This window comes from Narcine bancroftii, chromosome 4 (assembly GCF_036971445.1).
Source record: "Narcine bancroftii isolate sNarBan1 chromosome 4, sNarBan1.hap1, whole genome shotgun sequence".
Lineage (NCBI taxonomy): Eukaryota > Metazoa > Chordata > Chondrichthyes > Torpediniformes > Narcinidae > Narcine > Narcine bancroftii.
The window spans coordinates 255326806-255347606 of NC_091472.1; the positions used below are offsets into that span (position 1 = coordinate 255326806).

General features: G+C 38.6%; 1 protein-coding gene across 1 annotated transcript in view; it reads right to left on the bottom strand.

Annotated features, from left to right (window-relative positions):
- pdia5 (protein disulfide isomerase family A, member 5) overlaps positions 1 to 20801 on the bottom strand; it is a 151739-nt gene that overhangs the window by 70080 nt on the left and 60858 nt on the right. Inside the window, exons 10-11 of the mRNA XM_069934790.1 lie at positions 6797 to 6868; positions 4857 to 4993 (exon numbers count right to left, since the gene is read on the bottom strand). Coding sequence (XP_069790891.1) covers positions 4857 to 4993; positions 6797 to 6868 — 209 coding nt within the window. The remainder of the gene's footprint in view (positions 1 to 4856; positions 4994 to 6796; positions 6869 to 20801) is intronic.

Consider the following 20801-nt stretch of genomic DNA (forward strand, 5'->3'; position numbering starts at 1 on the left):
TTCACTGCCACCTTTGGAACAAGAAGCCAGTTTGTGCAATACTCTCACACTAACTACCTTCCTGACCAGCCCAAACTAACTTCATTTGCCAACCACAATGTCTAGAAATTATTAAATGTGGAAATAATAGCAGGCAAAGACCAACCCCATCACATTTTATCAGCTCCCTGCTGAGACAGTGGTTTGGGTCAGTTTGATGTCACTTCTTCCTGAGAGATTGAGCTTCAAATTATGCTGCTGTTTAGCTCCCATTGTCCTTGATTCAAGTACTGCCAGTAACCAGCATTGTATTGATTACATCAGGATTTCAGCTGCAGACTTTTAGATTAATGGAACTATTACAAGACGGCTGGATCACTGCTGTCCATTCTCCCTCCTCCTCTCTCTATTATTGCTGAAAAGTCCCAGTAATTAGGATGAGCTAAAACTGCAGCAACAGTCTGTCATCTTATTTGATCATTTATGACTTTTTTTGAGATGGGGTAGGAATAATAAGAGATGCAGAATAGAAAATCCTGGAGTGCATTTTTCTTAATTGGTCCAAAGATTATATTCTCTCTTTAGACAATGACAAACCTCAGGTGTGGTTAAAGTTCAGGGTAGAGGTCAACTGCAACCAAACCCTCCCCCCACTCCAACCTTTCCATTGGAAACAAACGAGATCACAGCACAGTGAAAACCAGCTTAAAGCTTTAAAAAAGGAAAAAAAAGGATCAGTAATTGCTTTAATGTCTATTCTTTCTAGAACAGTCTGAATAAATTAGATGCACCTCACAAAAGCATTGTCAAACAAAATCTGAGATAAACCCATATTAGAAAATCTTACGGTTGATGACAGAAAGCCTTATCAAAAGGTATAGGCTATTAGGAGATTGTAAATGAGGAAAGGTAGAGGGGCCTTTGGGAAGGAAACATGGAGCCTAGGGCTTTGAGAGTAGAATTCTCAGTGATCATTGACGGTACAACTCCCAATTTGGTGCAATTCCACAGAATTCATTGGAGAAAGCAGAGTTCTGATAAAATAAGGAAGCTGCAGGTTAATACAAAATGAACATTTTAATTGCCACTTCTGGTGATCTTCCCTCCACTACCTCCAACCCAATAGTTCCCCAATCCTGCATCATCTGTTTCGACCTTCTGTACCCTTCCTCAGAGATGGGGCCCAAAACTGCTCACAGTACTCAAAATTTGATGTGACCAGCAATATAAAGGCTTCGCATTACATTCTGTCCTTTGTGTTTCCATCTTCTTGAAATAACCATAACCATATAACCATTTACGGATGATTGCTAATTTTATTTGTCTTCCTTATTACCAACTCAACCTGCACTCAGACTCCCAAGTGTGTTTGATCCTTTGCTTTCTGGAATTTTTCCCCATTGAGAAAATAGCTTGCAGCTTTATTTCTTCTACCAAAGAGCATGATCATCTACCTCCCCACACTGTATTCCATTTGCCACCTTTGCCCATTCTCCAAAACTGTTCAAGTTGCACTGCAGACTCCCTCCTTCCTCAACATAACCTGCCCCTTCACCTCTCTTTGTAGCATTTGTAAGCTTCACAAAACCATCATTGTTATCCATATCATTGACATATAACACTAACCCCTGAAGTACACTGGTCATCAGCAACAAGCCAGAAGACATCCCCCTTTATTTCCACTCTGCCTTCGGCCAGTTAGTCCATATTCACATCTTTCCCATAATACCATGGGCTCCTATCTTGTTTAGCAGCCTAATGTGTAACACCTTGTCAAAGTCCCTTTGAAAATCCAAGTAAACATCAACTGATTCTCATTTGTCTGTCATGCTTGTTACTTCCTCAAAGAATCCCAACATATTTATGACAGGCAAGATCACCCTGAAGGAAATCATGCCAACTTTGGCTTATTTTATTATGTCCTGAAACCTCACCTTTAACAATGGATTCTATAATCTTATCAACCACTGATGTTGCCATTGGAGAGGTCCAGAGGAAGATTAAGAGATTGATCCTCAGACGAGAGGGGTAAGGTAGGGAGCATTTGGTGGCTTTGGGCCTGTTCTCGCTGGAGTTTAGAATGACAGGGAGGGGCGGGAGAGAAATCTCAACAACTGGACATTGAAAGCACTCTGAGAGGAGTTAGGAATAAGTTTCCAGTAGTGGGAGAAATTAGGAAGAGGGCACAGCCTCAGAATAAAACAATGCCCCTTTAGAACAGAGATGAGGAGAAATTTCTTCAATCTGTGGAATTCTTTGCCATAAATGACTGTGGAGGCCAATTCATTGTGTAGATATATTTACAGCAAAAGTTGAAAGATTCTTAACTGGTAAACATGTTAAGGGTTATGGGGAGAAGGCAGAGCAATGGGGTTGAGAGGAAAAATTAGTCAGCCAGGATTCGAATGGTGCAGAAGATGCGATGGACCGACTGGCCCAATTCCGCTCCTACGTCTTTTGGTCAAAATTCACAAGCAGAGTTGCTTGGTTTTCCAAACCCTTTGTTTCTCCTTACTCCTGCCACACCGAATGCATCTCTGATACTGTGACTCTACCTTGTTCACCCTCATCCGCAACACCACTCGCAATCTCCATCTCTTTAAAAACTTCCACATCCCTGGCCCACCACCTCAGCTTCAACGAAGATGTGCAATTGCTTTAAGCATTGATTTCCCATCAGGAAGGCCTCAGGGCCCTCTGCTTCCTTCTTGAATGCAGAGCCAATCAGTCCTACTCCTCTAACACTCTCCTCTCCTTGGCGGAACTTGTCCTTGCCCTCAACAACTTCTCTGACTCTTGTTCACTCCAGATTATGGGTGTGATCATGGGCACATTTATGGGCCCCAGATACACCTCCCTTGTGTCAGGTATGCGGAACAGTCCTTGTTTGAATTGTCCTCGAAAATTCAAACAGGGATTATTCCACATCTGCTACATCAATCCCTCTATTGCTACTGTCTCACATGCCCGTTCAGAACTCATTAATTTCACTGTTAATTTCCACCCTGCTCTTCAATTGATGTGGACAATTTCTGACACTGTTTTTTAGGCATACATCATGGTAACGGGCCCTTCCAGCCCACGAGCCCATGCTGCCCAAATACCCCAATTAACATACAACCCCATAAGTTTTGAAGAGTGGGAAGAAACTGGAGCACCTGGAGGAAACCCATGCAGACATGGGGAGAGTGTACAAACACCTTACAGACAGTTGGATTTGAACCTGGATCGCTGCTACTATAACAGCGTTGTGCTAGCCGTGATGTCTACTTCTTTTCCTTGTCTCAGGAGACAAGGCAGAGAACCCAGACTTCCCCAGCAATCTAACCTATACTTTTTCTTGCATAGATATTATCTCTTTCTTCCAATTCCACAATTACATCAGGTTATCCAAAATATCCCCTTTCTGCTCTCATTGATAAATCCCTTTCTCATTTCAAGCATTTCCACTCTCATCCCATTTCCCCCCAGATAGAAGAAGAATAGAATTCCATTGGTCCACTTTTTCTGCCCCACCAGCCTCTGCAACTGACCTGTCATCCTCTTGAATGAGATCCCACCACTGGCCACATCTTCCCCTATCTGCTTTTTGCAGACTGTTCTTCACTCTCTGTCCACATTTCCACCCCCTCTTCCCTCTGTAATTGTAGAAAGTGCAACACTTAGAACATAGTACACTACAGCCCAGTGCAGGCCCTTTAGCACTTGATGTTGTGCCAATTCATATATTCCTTAAAAAAGTTCTAAACCCTCATAACCCTGTATTTTTCTTCCATCCATGTGCCTAAGAGTCTCTTAAATGCCACTAATGTTTCAGCCTCCCCATCATCTGTGGCAAGGCATTTCAGACACCCACAATTCTCTGTAAAAAAAAACATATCCCTGATTTCTCCCCTAAATTTTCATCCCTTCACTTTGTACGTGTCCTCTGATGTTTGCTATTCCTGCCCTGGGAAAAAGGCGCTGGCTGCCACCTTTTCCATGCCTTTCAAAATTTTGTAGACCTCTATTAAGTCACCTCTCATCCTTCCATGCTCCAAAAAGAAAAGTCCCAGCTTTGCTAACCTTGCCTCAAAAGACATTTTCCAATCCAGGCAACATCTTGGTAAATCATCTCTGCAGTCTCTCCATAGCTTCGACATCCTACCTATAATGAGGTGACCAGAACTTATCCCTACATTTCCCCTCTCACCTTAAACGAGGATATTATAAAGAACTTCAATGTGAAGCAGAGATTGACATGCACGTTGTCCAATCTAATCTATTGCATCAGGTATATTCAATTGCCTCCTCTCCAGTGGTGAAACCACAAATACAGATCTCCTGGTTTCCAGCCATTTCAATTCCTCTCACCATTCCACACAGACACGTCTTTCCTGTGCTTCATCCCATGCCAGAGTGAGGCCATACATAAACTTGAATAAAATATCATTTTCATCCTGGCCAGCCAAAAATAGTATCACTGAACTTCCAATTTTAGGTAATTTTGGTTCCACAATCTCCCATCTCTTTGCCAACTCTCTTTAATCCATTTCCCCCCCCCTCCCTCCCACACAACCCTCTTACTCTACTAGTCCCCCTGACCTTCTTCTGTCCAATACCCTATCACCTCTTGGTACCTTCTGACCCACCTCCCTTCTCTTATATAATTGATATCTCCCCTTCCTACTTTAGACTTGATAGACAATCTGAAACACTGATCATTTCTCTCCACGGATGTTGCCCAACATGTGAGTCCCTCAAGCTTCGCTTTGTTCAATAATATTGAATTCCGCAGTTCATAAAAGTGAATAACTAACGTTGGATTTCCATAACTCTTACAGACATGCACATAGGCGGCAGAGGGAAGGAAAACTGAAACTCAAGCTGAAACTTACACGGGGCATAAAACATTACAAGCACCGAGAAATGTTCCTTCACGAACTCATCGAAGGTGTCGTCTGTCAAATGGAACACTGCAGAGTCTTGTTCTGCCCACGAGACCTCCGGCGCTTTTGGCTGTGGAGCCTGCGGACTGGTGGTAAAAACAATGGTGGTATAAACAAACACAACAGCATTAAACATGCAAGTGCACACTATAGATCACAGGACAAGCTGTCCCCTATTCATTCACAAGAGCACACATGACAGATTAACAGCAAATCAAGGTTGAATGCATGCAGCTCAGCCAGATTGACATTCACATGGACAAAAATAACAAGTATGCGGTAAATTATATAGTGTTGCGGCCTGCAGTGCCGGCGATCGAGCCGGCGCTCCAGGTGGTGAGTGCAACCAAAGCCCAGCAGCCCGCACAGCAGCACTGGCCCCAACAACAAACCGGCGGGTGAACGGCAAGGGCAGCTTTAAGGTCAGCAACCCCAAAATGGTGTTGGCCTTGCTGCGCAGCCAACAGACAGGCATAGCGCGTGGGGAAGAAGGATATTGTTAAGCAGGAAAATACCTGCGTGTGGGAAACCCGCATTTGTTATGCATGTTGTGATGTCAGCCAAGGGGGGCTATGGCGGGAACATTGCAAGTATAAAAGTTGGGCCTGAGCCCTATTAAACTCAGAGCTTAACCTGATTACATTGTGTGTGTGTGTGTGTGTGTGTGTGTGTGTGTGTGTGTGTGTGTGTGTGTGTGTGTGTGTGTGTGTGTGTGTGTGTGTGTGTGTGTGTGTGTGTGTGTGTGCGCGTGTGTGTGTGTTATTTTGAGTAGTGCGCAGCTACAGTAGTCAAAATAAAATGCCTGTTATTAAGCAGCAAGCTTGTTTTGTTGTTAGCCTTACAGAAGATTTCAGGGAAATATATTGATGCAAGGTCATGTAGATCTAGGACCAGTGCATAAAGCCCTAACAATAAGTGATGAATCAACCCCTGGAATACTGAATGCTGATTAAGTCACTTTACTTGGCTTGGGGTGGTGGAGAGAAGGGTCACTAGGTTTATTTTGGAGATGAAAGGGTCTGCTTAAGAGGAGAGATCGAGTTGTCTGCAACAAGATCAAAGGGACATAGTCTGAAGATTGGGGAGAGTAGATTTAGGGCAGAGATGTGGAGGAAGTGTTTTTCCCAGGGAGTAGTGAATCTGTGGAATTCTCTACCCAAGGAGGCAGTAGAAACTTCCCCATTAGGACAGCATGGTTAGTGTAGTGGTTAGAGCAATGCTATAAAAGCACCGACAGCCTGAGTTTGAATCTAGCGCTCTCAGTAAGAAGTTTGTACGTTCTCCCCATGTCTGCATGCAATTCCTCAGACTGCTCTGATTTCCTCCCACATCCCAAGGGCATACAGGGTTAGAGAATTAATTGATCACATGGGTGTATTTGGGCAGTGCAGGCTCATGGTCTTAAAGGGCTTGTTACCATGTTGTAGCTCTAAATCAATTAAAATTAAATATATTTGCTTCAGAGTTAGATTTTTGTATAGCAGGGGAACTAAGGTTTAGAGGGAAAAGTCAGGTATGTGGAGCTGAGTCCATGGCCAGATGAGCCATGATCTTATTGAATGGCAGAGTAGTCGCGACAGGTCAGATGGCCGACTCCTGTTATTAAGTCTTATGCTTTTCTGTAAACTTCGACTCAGACCAAAGGGGAATTAAATGATAGGAAAGCAACTGAGCATTTTTGCATAATGAAAACTTACCCAATGTAGATGGACAGCAAGGACAGGTTTGTAATTTTAATGCAGTGAAGTGTTTACATTGTCTATGTGCTGAGCAAACAGCTTCAGTGAGGATGGTGTGGGGGGGGCGGGGGGTAAAAGTGTTATTCTCATCTGGACTCAGTAAGATAAACACATGAAATTTTGTTTGAAAATTCAACATTCAAAACTTACTTTTTCATCCATTCAACAAAATCTTGGGCTGTGGCTCCATAGTTCTCAAAATTGAATAGGAACTTCCCCTTCCTTTGAATGAAGCCAGAAAATAAGACAACTGTCATCTCAGTTATACAACCAGCAGTACTGCAAGCAACTTACAAACCATATTTTAAATAAAAAAACTGAAGTTAAGGGCGATAAAAAACCTTCTGCACTCAAAGTGATATAGACTGATGTACTCAATCTTTGACACAAGATGCTATATATTTATCCATTTACAAGAATTCAATGGATTGACGAGGGACTGCACTCTGACAATGTACAGTTGAACCAAGTGTGTTAAAAAACTAATTTAAGTGTGCTTTATATTATCCGCAAGTCTGAAACAAAAGAAAGTCTTGTGCTTAAAAAAAACATTTTAAAATTTAGCAAACAAATCTATCTGCAAAGAGAATTTTAAAGAAGTGCTCAGCAAGTTTTTTACAGAATCAACTGTAAGCAAAGCAGTCAACATCATTTTAATACATCTTTTCATTTTTTAAAATGAACAAAGAGCAGTCAATCTGGGCAAAATTCCAATTGATGTTCATCAGGATTCTCTGAAGGATCGGGTTTCTCAACACTAATTACCATTTTGAAACATCATTCGCTTATTTCCCATCCAAAAATTTATATGCAAATCAGTTCTTCAAATCATCTTTAAACTACGAATTGGATAACAATAGGTTGGATTGAGCTGCATTTTTTCCCCACTCCCCCCCACTGATCATACTAACTTGAATTTCTACCTATTTATAATCTATACATGCAGAGCAGGCAATGATCATTTGTCACCATCGCAAATGCCTCCTAGTTTTAGAGTATATGGAATCCTTGCCTTCATAAATACATCCTCAGAGCAAGGTATACATATAACTTTGATCTCAATTAGAGAAATGTGGTGCGTTGAATGTGAAACACTTGAGGAAAGATGTCAAAGCCTCAAGAAGATCTATTCTAAATTTTACCAGAATGCTTTGTGGAACATGGGACTTTTGTTACATAGGTAATGAAGCGAGTGTTCTTTATTTTAGAGTATGGAAATTTTTAAAAAATATTTTATTTTGGATTTTTTCAAAAATATGTTGGTATATAATAAAATCTTAAAGATCTCAATATATATAACTTTTTCTTTCAAACAACAACAAAATAGTCCCTCCTTCTCTCTTTCCATACATACAGATCTGCACACTGTCAGAGCTTACTTATCTTTTAAATATTTAGAATGTAATTGGGGAAAATCATGTTTGGTTATGTGTTATAGTAACATTTATAGTCCTATTTTTATTACTGTATTTGGGCCCCTATATGGTCTAGGTATCATTACCAGATCTTTATAAAAATGCCATATTTATTCTTCAAATTATATGTGATTTTTTTCCCATAGTATACAGCTGTTCATTTCCGTAGTCCACTGTATTATAAGTAGAGAGGAGTCAGACTTTCAAGTGATCACACTTGATTGCTACCGCCAATGCTATTTTTTATAAATGAGACTTGATATTTATTCAATTTGTTGCTTATTTCCATAAAATTATCTAGAAGACATAGCTCTGGGTTACCTGTGAAGGCCATTCCTGTTATCATGGTTAATTTTTCTGTGCTATCTTGCCAAAATGGCCTCACCCTCACGCACGACCATGTAGCATGTAGAAAAGTTCCTGTCTCAGTCCCACATCTGAAACACATTTCTGCTTTTGATCTATGTAATTTCTATGGGGTAAGATATAATTGGTGTGAAAATTATACTGAATCTTGCATTTATAACTGATGTCATTCTGTCCTTACACCAATTTGACCAGCTTCTTTCTGAAATCATCAAACCCAATTCTGACTCCCATCTTTCCCATGACCTTGTAACCCTGGTTTTGCACTTTCACTCTGGAGAGCATAGTACATTTTTGGCTGTATTCCCCATTCAGACTGTTCATTCCGTTTTACTAATTTCAGGTGGGATCAAAGTTGGTCTTAAGAACAATCTAAGCTGAAGAAAACAAAAGGTCCCATTGACCACTCTGTATTTATGTTTTAGTTGTTCGAAGGATTCAAGAGTTCCTTCCATATAGCAGTCTTTAATATATCTTATGCCTTTGTCATACCACAAATTTAATATTCTGTTGCCTATATTTATAGACAAGAAGATAATTTTACACAATGGAAATTTTATTAATATCCATACATTTTTCCTATACATTAACCTTTCCATGTTTTGATCATATGTATTAGTATGGGATTATCTGTCTTTTTTTCTAGAGATTTGACACTTCATTTATAGATGAACTCCTCTGCTTCCCCCTCCCCCATTGAGTGCATTCCCATCTGAATCCAAGAGGGGGAGGGGGCACTTTCTTCCACAAAAAGGCTGTGATAAATCTAGCCTGTGCAGCTAGGTAATATTTTTTTAAAAACTGGAAGTCTAAGTCACAAGATCACAAGATAAAGGGACAGATGCAGGCCACTAGGCCCATCGAGTCTGTACCATTACTCTACACTAAGCTGAACTATGCTCACATCTAGTTCCAATTTCCAGCCTTTTTCCATTATCCCTTGATCCTCCCAACCCATAGTCCCATGTCAGTTTTTCCAATATGATTCTTGATAATTTATTATTCCATAGGAACAGTATGACTGTTTAACAATTTTAAGAAATTTTTAAATAACAGAATAGGCAGCGATGAAAAAGATACTGCAGTCTTGGAATTACTTTGGAATTATGATGCAATTAACCCTTCCCACCAGAGTAATCAGTAATTCTTTCCATTTCTGCAGATCTTCTATCTTCCCCAAAAGAGGAACATAATTTAGTTTTGTAAATTGTTGTCAGTTGCTATTCCAAGTTATTTTTATTCCATCTGTATTTCATTTAAATTTACTTCCTTTTTGGGATCTTTCATATTCAAAATGTGTAAATGGCATTAACTTACTTTTGTCCATATTTATTTTATAACCAGATATTGTTCCATATAAATATAGAGGCACATCATCAGCAAATAGACTAATTTAGTGTCTTTCTTGTCCAACTTTGTAGCACTTTACATCCGGATCCCTTCTCATTATCTCCGTTAGCGGTTCAATCACTACATAAAAAGTGCTGGGATAAGGGGCATCCCTGTCTACTCGATCTACTTAAGGGGAAATCATTGACATTTTATTATTTGTTATAATTTTAGATTATTGATTTATGGTATAAAGTTTTGATCCAGTTTATAAATGTTCTGCCTGTGCCATTTTTTTTTTTGCAGTGTTTTAAATAGAAAGGTCCATTTCAAACAGTTAAATGCTTTTTCTGCATCCAAGAAGACTGTAATACTTGGATTCCATTTAAATTTTTGCCATGTTTACTTTATTAAATAATATTCCTAAACTATTTGGTCTGTATGTGTCAATTTTGGTAGAAAATCTCCTACTCTATTAGCCAACGGTTTTGCTAGTACTTTATAATCAGCATTTAACAGAGAGATTGGTCTATATGACAAAGTTTTTAATGGATCCCTTTTATTTTGATAACACTGAAATAATCACGGTTGCGAATGATTCCAGGAAGGTCTGTGCTTCCACAGCATGGTCCAGGACATCCATTAACAGGCGCATTATTAATTCTTTTGAATTGTCTGTAAAACTCAGGTGAGAATCCATCCTCCTCTGGTGATTTATTAGCCTGTGGGGGTACCACAGAACTACAAGAACTACAAGAAATAAAGGACAAGTGGTGGCAGAGAAAGGCTGAGCAGTTGGATCGCTATGTATGCCACCAGAGCGTTTTGCAGCAACATAAAGTCAGTTTATGGTCCTTCTAAATCGGGATACTCCCCCTTGCTGTCATCAGATAGGTTGGACCTGATCAAAGACCAGGAAAGGCTGAAAAACCTACTCAATAGGCTGTCCACAGTTGATCCTGATGTCTTGCAGCACATGCCTTAGCAGCCAGTCTTGGATGACCTAGACCTGTCACCCTCTAGTGATGAGATCAATAAAGCAATCTTGCAGATGAATTCAAATAAAGCAACAGGGCAGGATGGTATTCCTGCCGAGATCTACAAAGCTTGAAGCCCAAATGCATTACAGACATTCTAAGACATTTGGATCACAGAGGAGATGCCTGATGACTTCTGCGAAGCTCTCATGTTGGCTCTCTACAAAAATAAGGGAAGAAAATCAAACTGTGGAAACTATAGGAATATCTCACTGCTGTCCATCACAGGCAAGATTTTCACTCGCATCCTCCTAAACAGACTTGTCACTGCCTCAGAAAGGAATCTCTTGGAGGCGCTGTGTGGCTTTCATCCAAAACGGAGTACAGTGCTATGAGGCAAGTTCAGAAGTGAATCAAGCAGAACAAGCCTCTTTACTCTGTCTTCATTGACCTAATAAAGGCATTTCACACTGTAAACATGGAGGCTCCCTGGATCATCCTGAGTCATTATGGATGCCCAAGGAAATTTGTAAAATTGATTTAACTGCTCCATGACGGAATGACAGGACAGGTTCTCTGCAGTGGTGATACATCAGCTGCATTTGCCATTTCTAATGGGGTGAAGCAGGGCTGTGTACTAGCCCTAGTCTTGTTTAATCTGCTCTTCACTTTCACATTGTCATGTGCTGTCCAAGATCTGAAGGAGGGAGTGTACATTAGGTTTGAATGAATCTTGAATGCATGAAAGAAGTACCTCCAGACAACCCTTTTTGCTGATAAATGAGCACTCTTGGCACACAAAGATAGTGATCTACAGTTAATGTTGAACAATTCTCAGATGCTGCTATGCTCTTTGCCCTGATCATTAACAACCTAAACAAGACTGAAGTACTCCATCAGTCCATGCCAAACACCAACATCATAGAACCAAAAATGTAAACAATTTCAAATACTTGGGGAGCATCATCTCGAGTGATGGGTCTTTGGACAAAGAAGTTGACTCCAGGATTAGCAAAGCCTGCCAGGCTCTGGGGAGGCTGCAAACCAGTGTGTCAATCAACACAATGTCTGCATCTCCACAAACCTGAAAGACTACAGAGCTGTAGTCATCCTTTCTCTCCTATATGGATGAGAGACCTGGTCTCTATACCTTCGTCACATTAAACAACTGGAGAAATTCCACATGCACGCCATCCGTCCCATCCTTGGCATCCATTGGCAAGACCATGTTTTCAACCTGGAGGTCTTGGGCCACGTGAAGTCCACCAGCATTGAGTCCCTGATCTGAGCCTAGATGCAGTGGGTGGGATACATCATCAGAATAGATGACCACCGTATGCCTCGCCAACTGCTCTATAGTGAACTGAAGACTGGAAGAAGACTTCAAGGTTGTCCATGCAGGTGCTATAAAGATGCTACTGAGGCATCCTGCCTAGAGAATTAGAAGCTGTGGCTGCTGACAGGTACCGATGGCGAGCCCTGTGTGATGAGGCCTACATCAATTTTGAAGACAGGCATCGCAGAGCAGCAGCACAGTATTGCAACAATGGACTTCCAGTGTCTCCACTGTGTTAGACTTTGCACTTCCAGACTGGGACTGCAAAGCCACCTTTGTGTCCAAAGATGAACTGCACAATGATATGCCTTCTTCAAACCAAAGGACAACCAATAATAATATATTGATAAGATTTACATCCTTCATAAGTGAAATTGTGTTTTTTGCCACTTTCGCCCTCATTACTACTCTTGCAGATTTATCAAGTATTGGGTCCAAACAAAAATTAAAATCTCTGCTGACCAATATATTTGGTCTACCCTCTGCTGTTTTTAAAGGAAATATCCAACATAAAGGCTTCATTGCCATAATTTGGAGCATAAATATCCATACTTCTCCACAAATTTTACAATGAGCCATTACATTCCTTCTGGCTTGGTCAATCGATGTATTTTCTATTAATACTGGTGTATTTTTATTAATTAGAATCACTACCCCTCCTTCCTTTGAACCAAAGGAAGACAAAATTATTTGTCCTACCCATCCTCTTTTTAATTTATCATGTTCCAATTTGGTAAGATGCGTTTCCTGCATAAAGATTATATACACTTCTAATTTCTTCAGGTATATCCAGACCCTTTTCCTTTTCACCAGCCAGTTTAACCTGTTAATATTGACGAATAAATTTAGTGTTTTATCCATATCATTTTTCAAATATTTTATAACAATAAAATTTTTCCAATTTTTAAAATACTTTTAAGAAACATATGCATTTCTCCTTTTAAAAGCACACACACATCCCTAGCTCTGATGGTGATGTGAACAATAAAACCTGAAAGCCTGTGAAAAAAGACCCATGGAATCTTCTGAAGAACCCCTCCCTTTAGCAACATCTTTTAAAACTGCTCCTTTCCTGGTGCCATATTCCCCCTTAAATTGGGGTCCTGATGCTGCCACTTTCCTCACCACCTTCCTTTCTTTCCAGAGCTCTCTGTGTATATCACATTGATTTTTCTTTTAGAAGCAAAAACATGACAGTTCAACGCTACAAAATAGAAAAAAGATACATCTTTCAGTTAGTTCTGTTCCAAAATGGTCTTTTTGATCTTCTTATCTGGCAGCTCAAATCTCTTCACAACTTTCATAAAAAAACTCTTCCACTTCTTTATTCTTGAAAATTTGTTGATTATCTTCTGGGATATCGACCCTTAATGTCGCTGGGTAAATCACTGAATATTTTAAGTTTTCAGATCACAGTTGTCTCTTTACCTCATCAAATTCTTTAATTTGTTTGACAAAGGTGGGGCTAAAGTCCTAAAAAGCAATACATTTTCATTGTCCACCACTAATGGGCCCTTGTTATTTTCTGAATATTCATATGCTGCTCTCAAGATTGCATCCCACTCCCAATAACTTAAAAGTCTTACCAGGACTGGCTGTGGTCGCAGTTCTTCTAGGTACGAAGGTCTGGTCCGGCCTTTCAATTTGCAGCTTTGTGTTTAACTTGTTTCATCCATATTTCAAAGAAACACCACGTCTTTCCCCTCAATTCCTCCTTTCAGCCCAATGATTCTTACATTGTTACGTCTGCTGAAATTTTTCGTATGATCAGCCTTGTCCATCATTCTTTTTCTGTTTGCGTCCCATGTTTTTGCTTTTTCTTCTAGAGTCTTTAGCCTGTCTTTTGTTTTGTCCAGCTTGAGTTACTTGTTCCGTTAAATCTTCCAGAATTTCTTTAATTTCCAATATCTTTCTTATCACTGATTCAACGCTTGTAAAACGAGTGCATTTTTTCCATCTTATTCAGGATGTTTGCTATATCTTGGGCCGACCCCTCAGCTTTGTTGGGTTCAGCCAGTGCTAAGGCCCCTCCTGTGCCGCTCCTCATTGGGCTTTCACTTGATCTTCCTGACTGAGCTGTTACTTCTTCAGCTTTTGTTTTTGGTTACCTCGGTAGTTTAGTACTAGTTTTATACATTTTTGATGATGAAATTCTGATTTTTGAGCTTTCAAACCATCTTTTTAATACTTTTTATGGAGAACTCTTTCAAAACATGTCTGCTCAGATCCGCTGCATGGCCATGCCCCCACTTAGAGCAGGGAAAGTTAAGAAATGAAACAGAGGTGTTGATGACAAGTCTTGAATAAATGAAAATAAACTATTTCTATTGGCAAAAGTATTAGTAACCAGGTGTTATAGATTTAAGATAATTGGCTGAAATACTTAAGGCTGAGGGAGAAATTAAAAGAAAAACAAAATGTAATTAAGAATGTATTTCCTGCCTGTAAGGATTGTGGAAGCAAATTCAATAATAATTTTCAAATAGGAATCGAACTTTAAAAAGAGAAACTTTGCAGAGTCATAAGACTATGTGATCATATCTAACTAGCAGCTCTATCAAAAAGCTGTACAGTCACATTTGGCTAAATGGCTTCTGCAATACTGAAGGATTGTACAAAAACAATTAATCTCCATGACCATGCTCCTTTGAAGTGCCAGCTTGAACCTCAAAGCTCCGAGATGTTCAGAGTGGAAGCCAAAACCTCCATTTGTGATTGCATTTTACTGAATGCACTTCATAGAAAATGTGTATTTGTTACAATGATCAGAGGGAAAATGTGATGAAAGCTTGTCTGTATTGTGTAAGGTCAAACTGCCTGCTAACTCTGAAGGAGTTAAATAACACGAGGAAAAAGGGACATGAATGAGGTACAGAGGTTGGCCAAACCTTGCACAGTTTGGAACCAAATAAAAACTTGATCACTTTATATGTGGGAAGAGAGACAATCTGGAAGGGAAAAGCATAGCAAAATATTTCTCAGTTCTTTGCTTTTCTCACTTCACTGATTGTTTAAAGTTTGTGCCCTCTGCAAGACTTTTCTGGTCATTTCTCCCACAAAACTATACAAAATGAATTGAGGTGACACTATAAACCACAACTTTGATCAACTGAAATCCTTTGAATCCCAGCTTGGGCATTTATACATCCTCCGCAAGTATGTTCCAACAGAGGGAGAGTTTGTAACAAGTCTCAGGCTAGTTCAAAATGTGTGACTTTTCCCGTTTTAGAAAATGAATGAAGCAGTCAAAAGCACAAACAATATTCTTACCAGCTATATCACTGGAATGAGCTGGAGGAAGAGAAATATTAAATGGGAAGCAAGTTTATTTTTAAGAGTGAATAGTATTAATTTATACTGCACTAAAATGAGCCTCATTAAGTTCTTAATTTCTAATAAAGAGCACAGGAAATGAAAGCAGAGTTTTGATCGACAGAAGTATTTAATTCTATCACACTCTGATAAGATCTGAGAGTAATAGAAATTTACAAAACATAAAGCCACCACATGCAACCAAATTGAAAAAGATATCAAAATTAAGAACATGGTGCCATTATGGTGAAGCCACTGGAGGAACATTGAGGAATGAAATAATGATCTGATGTATGAATTTGAGCCCCATCATTAACTCATTATTTGGTCCCTCTGTGACAACAGACTGACAAAAGATTTAACAGCCTCCTTAGCTCAGAGGTAATATGTCATTGACAATAAATGTTGCCTTGCTAACAACCTCCACAACCTGGGAGTAGTACACGGAAAACTACAGTATGGCCCACGATGTATGCCGACCTATGGAAACCTACTCCACATCAATCTAATTGTTGCCAACCTCACAGCCCATACCTTCCATTTTTTTTACATCCACGTGCCTATCCAAGTCTTCCAAATGTCTTTATTAATCCAGCCTTTACCACCATTCCCAGGAATGCATTCCAGGCACTCACCAGTCTGTGTATTAAAAGAAAACTTACCTCTGATATCTTCCCCTAAACTTCCCTCAACTCACCTTAAATATTGTCACACTAGGAAAAAGATGCTGGCTGTCCACCTTAACGGTGTCTCTCAATCTTATACTCTTCAATTAGGTTAAGTGTGTCACTTCACTCTTTTCCAGATTGAACTCCATTTGTCACTTATCTGCTCAAATCTGCATCGTGTCTATTTCCTCGTGACCTAAACAGCCTTCTACGCTCCCCACAACTCCAATCTTCATGTTACCGACAAACCTTCCTCTTCCCTTTGTCCAAGTCATTTATAAAAATCACAAAGAGCGGGGGTCTCAGAACAGATCCTTGCTGAACACAAGTTACTAACCTCCAGGCAGAATATGCTCCATCTACTACTATCCTCTGCTTTCTTCAGGCAAGTCAATTGCAATTCCATGCAGACAAGTTTCCATAGATTCCATGCCTCAAGGCTTTCTACCATGGGGGAAATCAACAAACATCCTACTAAAATCCATATACATCACATCCACCATCACACCTTCATCAATTTCTTTTGTCACTTTCTCAAAAAATTCAATGAACTCATAGAGCATGATCTGCCTCTCAAAGCCATGAAAAGATTATGCTTCTTTAAACATTTGTAAATCCTGTCCCTAAGAATCCTCTCCAATAGTTAGTCCACCACTGATCTATAATTCCCAGCATTCTCCCTATTATCTTTATCGAACAAGTTTACTATAGTTGCCATCCCCCAATCCTCTGGTTCCTCTCCTGTGGCCAAGGTGGACACAGAGATCATTGCCAACACCTCAGCAATTTCTTCCCTTGCTTTCTGTAGCAACTTGGGATATATCCAGTCTGGTCCTGGGGACTTACTTATCCAAAGGTTCTTTTTTGATTTTTTTAAATCCAAAAAATATATATAGTAACATTTTAAATATACAACATATTAAACATTTTTCTTACAAACACAACAAACAAAAACAAAACAGTCTCTCCCTCCCCCCCATACATACAGATTCATTCACCGTCAGAGCTTACATATATTTTAAGTATATAGAGTACAGTTAGGGAAACTACATTTTTGTATATATAATAGTTATTTTTATACCTTTTTTTCCTTTATATTACTGTATCAGGGCCCCTATGTGGTCGAGGTATGGCTGCCAGACCTTTATAAAAGTGTCATATTTATTCTTTAAATTGTATGTGATTTTTTTTTCCATAGATACACAGCTGTTCATTTCCACAGTCCATCATGCAGAGTAGAGGAGAGTCGGACTTCCAAGTAATCCTGATACTTTGTTTCGCTACCGTCAGTGCTATTTTTATAAATGAGATTTGATATTTGGTAAACTTGTTATTTATTTCCATATAATTACCTAATAGATATAGCTCCGGATACCTGTGAAGGCCACTCCTGTTATCCTAGTTATTTTTTCTGCGATTTCTTGTCAAAATTGCCTCATTTTGGCATGTAGAAAATTTCCTGTCTCAGTCCCACATCTTAAACACATCTCTGAAATTTCGGCTTTTGATCTGTGTAACTTTTGTGGTGGAAAATATAATTGGTGTAAAAATTTATATGAACCAGTCCATATCTTGTATTTATAATTGATATCCTCCAGTCTTTACACCAATCTGACTGGCTTCTTTCTGAAATAACCACACCCAAGTCTAATTCCCATCTTACCCTTGATCTCTGCAACCCCTAGTTTTGGACTTTCACTCTGGAGAGCAGAGTACATTTTTGTTATAAATTTGGGTGTATTCCCCATCTAGACTGTTCGTTCATTTTCACTCATTTCTAAGCTGGAGAAAACTGAAGAAATTCCCATTGGTCACTCCGTATTTGTATTTTAATTGTTCAAAGGACATAAGAGTTCCTTCTGTGTAACAGTCCTTAATATATCTTTGTCATACCATGAATTTAATATTCTATTGCCCATGTTCATAACAGTAATACATTTTTAGACAATGGTGATTTTATTGATATCCCTACTTTTTTCCTATACATTCATTAATTTCTTGCCACATTCTAATCATATGTATCAGAATGGGGTTATCCACCTCTTTTCTTTAGTGATTTGACACTCCATTATAGATAAAGTAATTTGCTTCCCCCTCCTCCATTGAGTAAATTCCCATTTGAACCTAAGACGGGAGGTTGTCTTCAGTGAAGAAGGCTGTGAGAAATCCAGCCTGTACAGCTAAGTAATATTTTTTTAAAAATCTGGGTTTAGGTCTTCTCAGGCTGTGGTCCCATGTCAGTTTTCCCAATGCAATTCTAGGTACCATATTATTCCATAGGAACTGTCTAATATGGTTGTTTAGTACCTTTAAAAAAGTTTTAATGGAATAGGCGGCGATTGAAAAAGATATTGCAGTCTTGTTATCACATTCATTTTGACACAGTTAACCCTTCCCATTAAAGTAATTAGTAAGTCTCTCCATTTCTGTCGGTCTCTTTCTATTTTCCCAAGAGGAGGAACATAATTTAGTTTGTACAGATTTTGCAAGTTATTGTCAGTTGCTATCCCAAGATATTTTATTCAATCTGTCCTCCATTCAAATTTACTTCCTTTTTGGTATGTTTCATGCTCAAAATTTGTTAATGGCATTATCTCTTTTATCCATATTTATTTTGTAGCTTGATATTCTTCCATATTTTTCTAGTGTTATGTAATTTTTTGAAAGATTTATCCAGTTCTGTTAGGTGCAATAGCACATCATCAGGAAATAGACTAATTTTGTGTTCTTCTTTGTAGCCCTTTATATCTGGATCCCTTCTTAATATCTCCACCAGTGGTTCAATCGGTAAAATAAAGTGTTAGGGACAGAAGTCATCCCCGTATGCTCGACCTACTCAAGGGGAACACTGCCAACAAATGATAATTCATTATTTTAGCTTCTGGTTATGGTATAAATTTTTTAATCCAATTTATAAATGTTCTGCCTATACCAAATTTTTCCATTGTTTTAAATAAAAAAAGGCCTTCCAAATGGTCAAATGCTTTTTCTGCATCTAGGGAGACTGTAATACTTGGATTTCATTCAGATTTAGCCACGTGCATTATATTAAATAATCTTCCTAGACTTTTTGGGGAATGCCTTTCATTAATAAATTCTGCTTGGTCCATATGTATCAGTTTTAGCAAATATTGTCCTAACCTATTAGTCAGTGCTTTTACCAGTATCTTATAATCAGCATTTAACAGGGATATTGATCTTTATGATGAAGTTTTTTTGTGGGTCCCTATTCATTTTTGGTAACACTAATAATTATGGTTGAGGATGACTCCGCGAGGTTCTGTTTCCCAGCTTGGTCCAGGACATCCATTAAAACAGGCATTAATATTTTTTTGATAGTCTATAAAACTCAGGTTGAAATCCATCCTCTCCCGGTGATTTATTAGCCTGTAGGGTGCCCAGGACCTTTTCGATTGCTTCCCTTGTGAAGAGAGTATCTAATTATATCCTTTCTCTCTCTTCCAGTCTTGGAATTTTGACATTCAGCGGGCATTCTTCCATTTCGTTCTCATCTCCTAGTAATTCTGATTTGTATAGTTTTATGTAATATTGTCTAAAAGTGTTGTTAATTTCTTTTTGCTTATATACTAGAGTGTCTGTTTCTGTTTTTATAGAATTTATCATTTTTGATTACTCCTGTTTTAATCTGCAAAACTAAAACTCATAATATAGCTTTTCCTTGCCTTTATGTTATATCTTATCCTTTTTAATCTTTAGTAATCTGTATTCTTCTTGTAGTTCTGATCTTTGGTTTTTTTTCTAATTCTTTAATATGCTTCCCCAAATTGTTTACTTTTACCATATGTTCCCTCTTAAGATTCTTCACATAGGATATAAATATGCTTTAAGCATGTCCCATATCAAAAAACTATTATTAGTAGACGTTTCACAAAATATTTCTGTCTCTTTATAAATTTTCAGAAGTCTTTTCGTTTAAGCAATGTAGTATTGAGACACCATCTGTATATATTCTCTTGCTTTTCCATTATTGCTATAGTTAATATTAATGGAGAATGATCTGATAAAAGCCTCGCTAGATATTCTATTTTCATCACTCTCCTTTTTAATTGGACAGACATTAAAAATAAGTCAATCCTTGTATGTGAGTTGTGCACCCTTGTGTAAAAAGAGTAGTCTCTCTCTGTGGGATTTAATTACCTCCATACATCGATAAGATTTAGATTTTTCATATATGAAATTGTGGTTTTTGCTGCTTTCGCCTTCTTTATTGTTCTTGCCGATTTATTTAGTATTGGGTCCAAACAGAAATTAAAGTCTCTTCAAATTAATATATTTTGTCTTCCCTCTGCTGTTTTTTAAGGAGATGTGTTTTATAAAGGCTTCATCGTCATAAATCGGGGAATAAATAATCATAAATGTCCATGCTTCTCCATAAATTTTACAGTGTTCCATTATATACCTTCCAGCTTGATCAATCGAGGTATCTTCTATTAACACTGTTGTATTTTAATTAATTAGAATAGCTACCCCTCTTGCCTTTGAACCAAAGGAAGACGATATTATTTGTCCCACCAATCCTCTTTTTAATTTATCATGTTCCAATTTGGTAAGATGTGTTTCCTGTAAAAAGATTATATCCACTTTTAATTTCTTTAAGTATGTCAAGACCCTCTTCCTCTTCACCGTTCCGTTCATGCCGTTAATATTAAGAATAATAAACTTTAATGTTTTTCCATACCAGTTTTCATACCAAATATTGTACAATAATATCTTCACAATTTTCTATATACT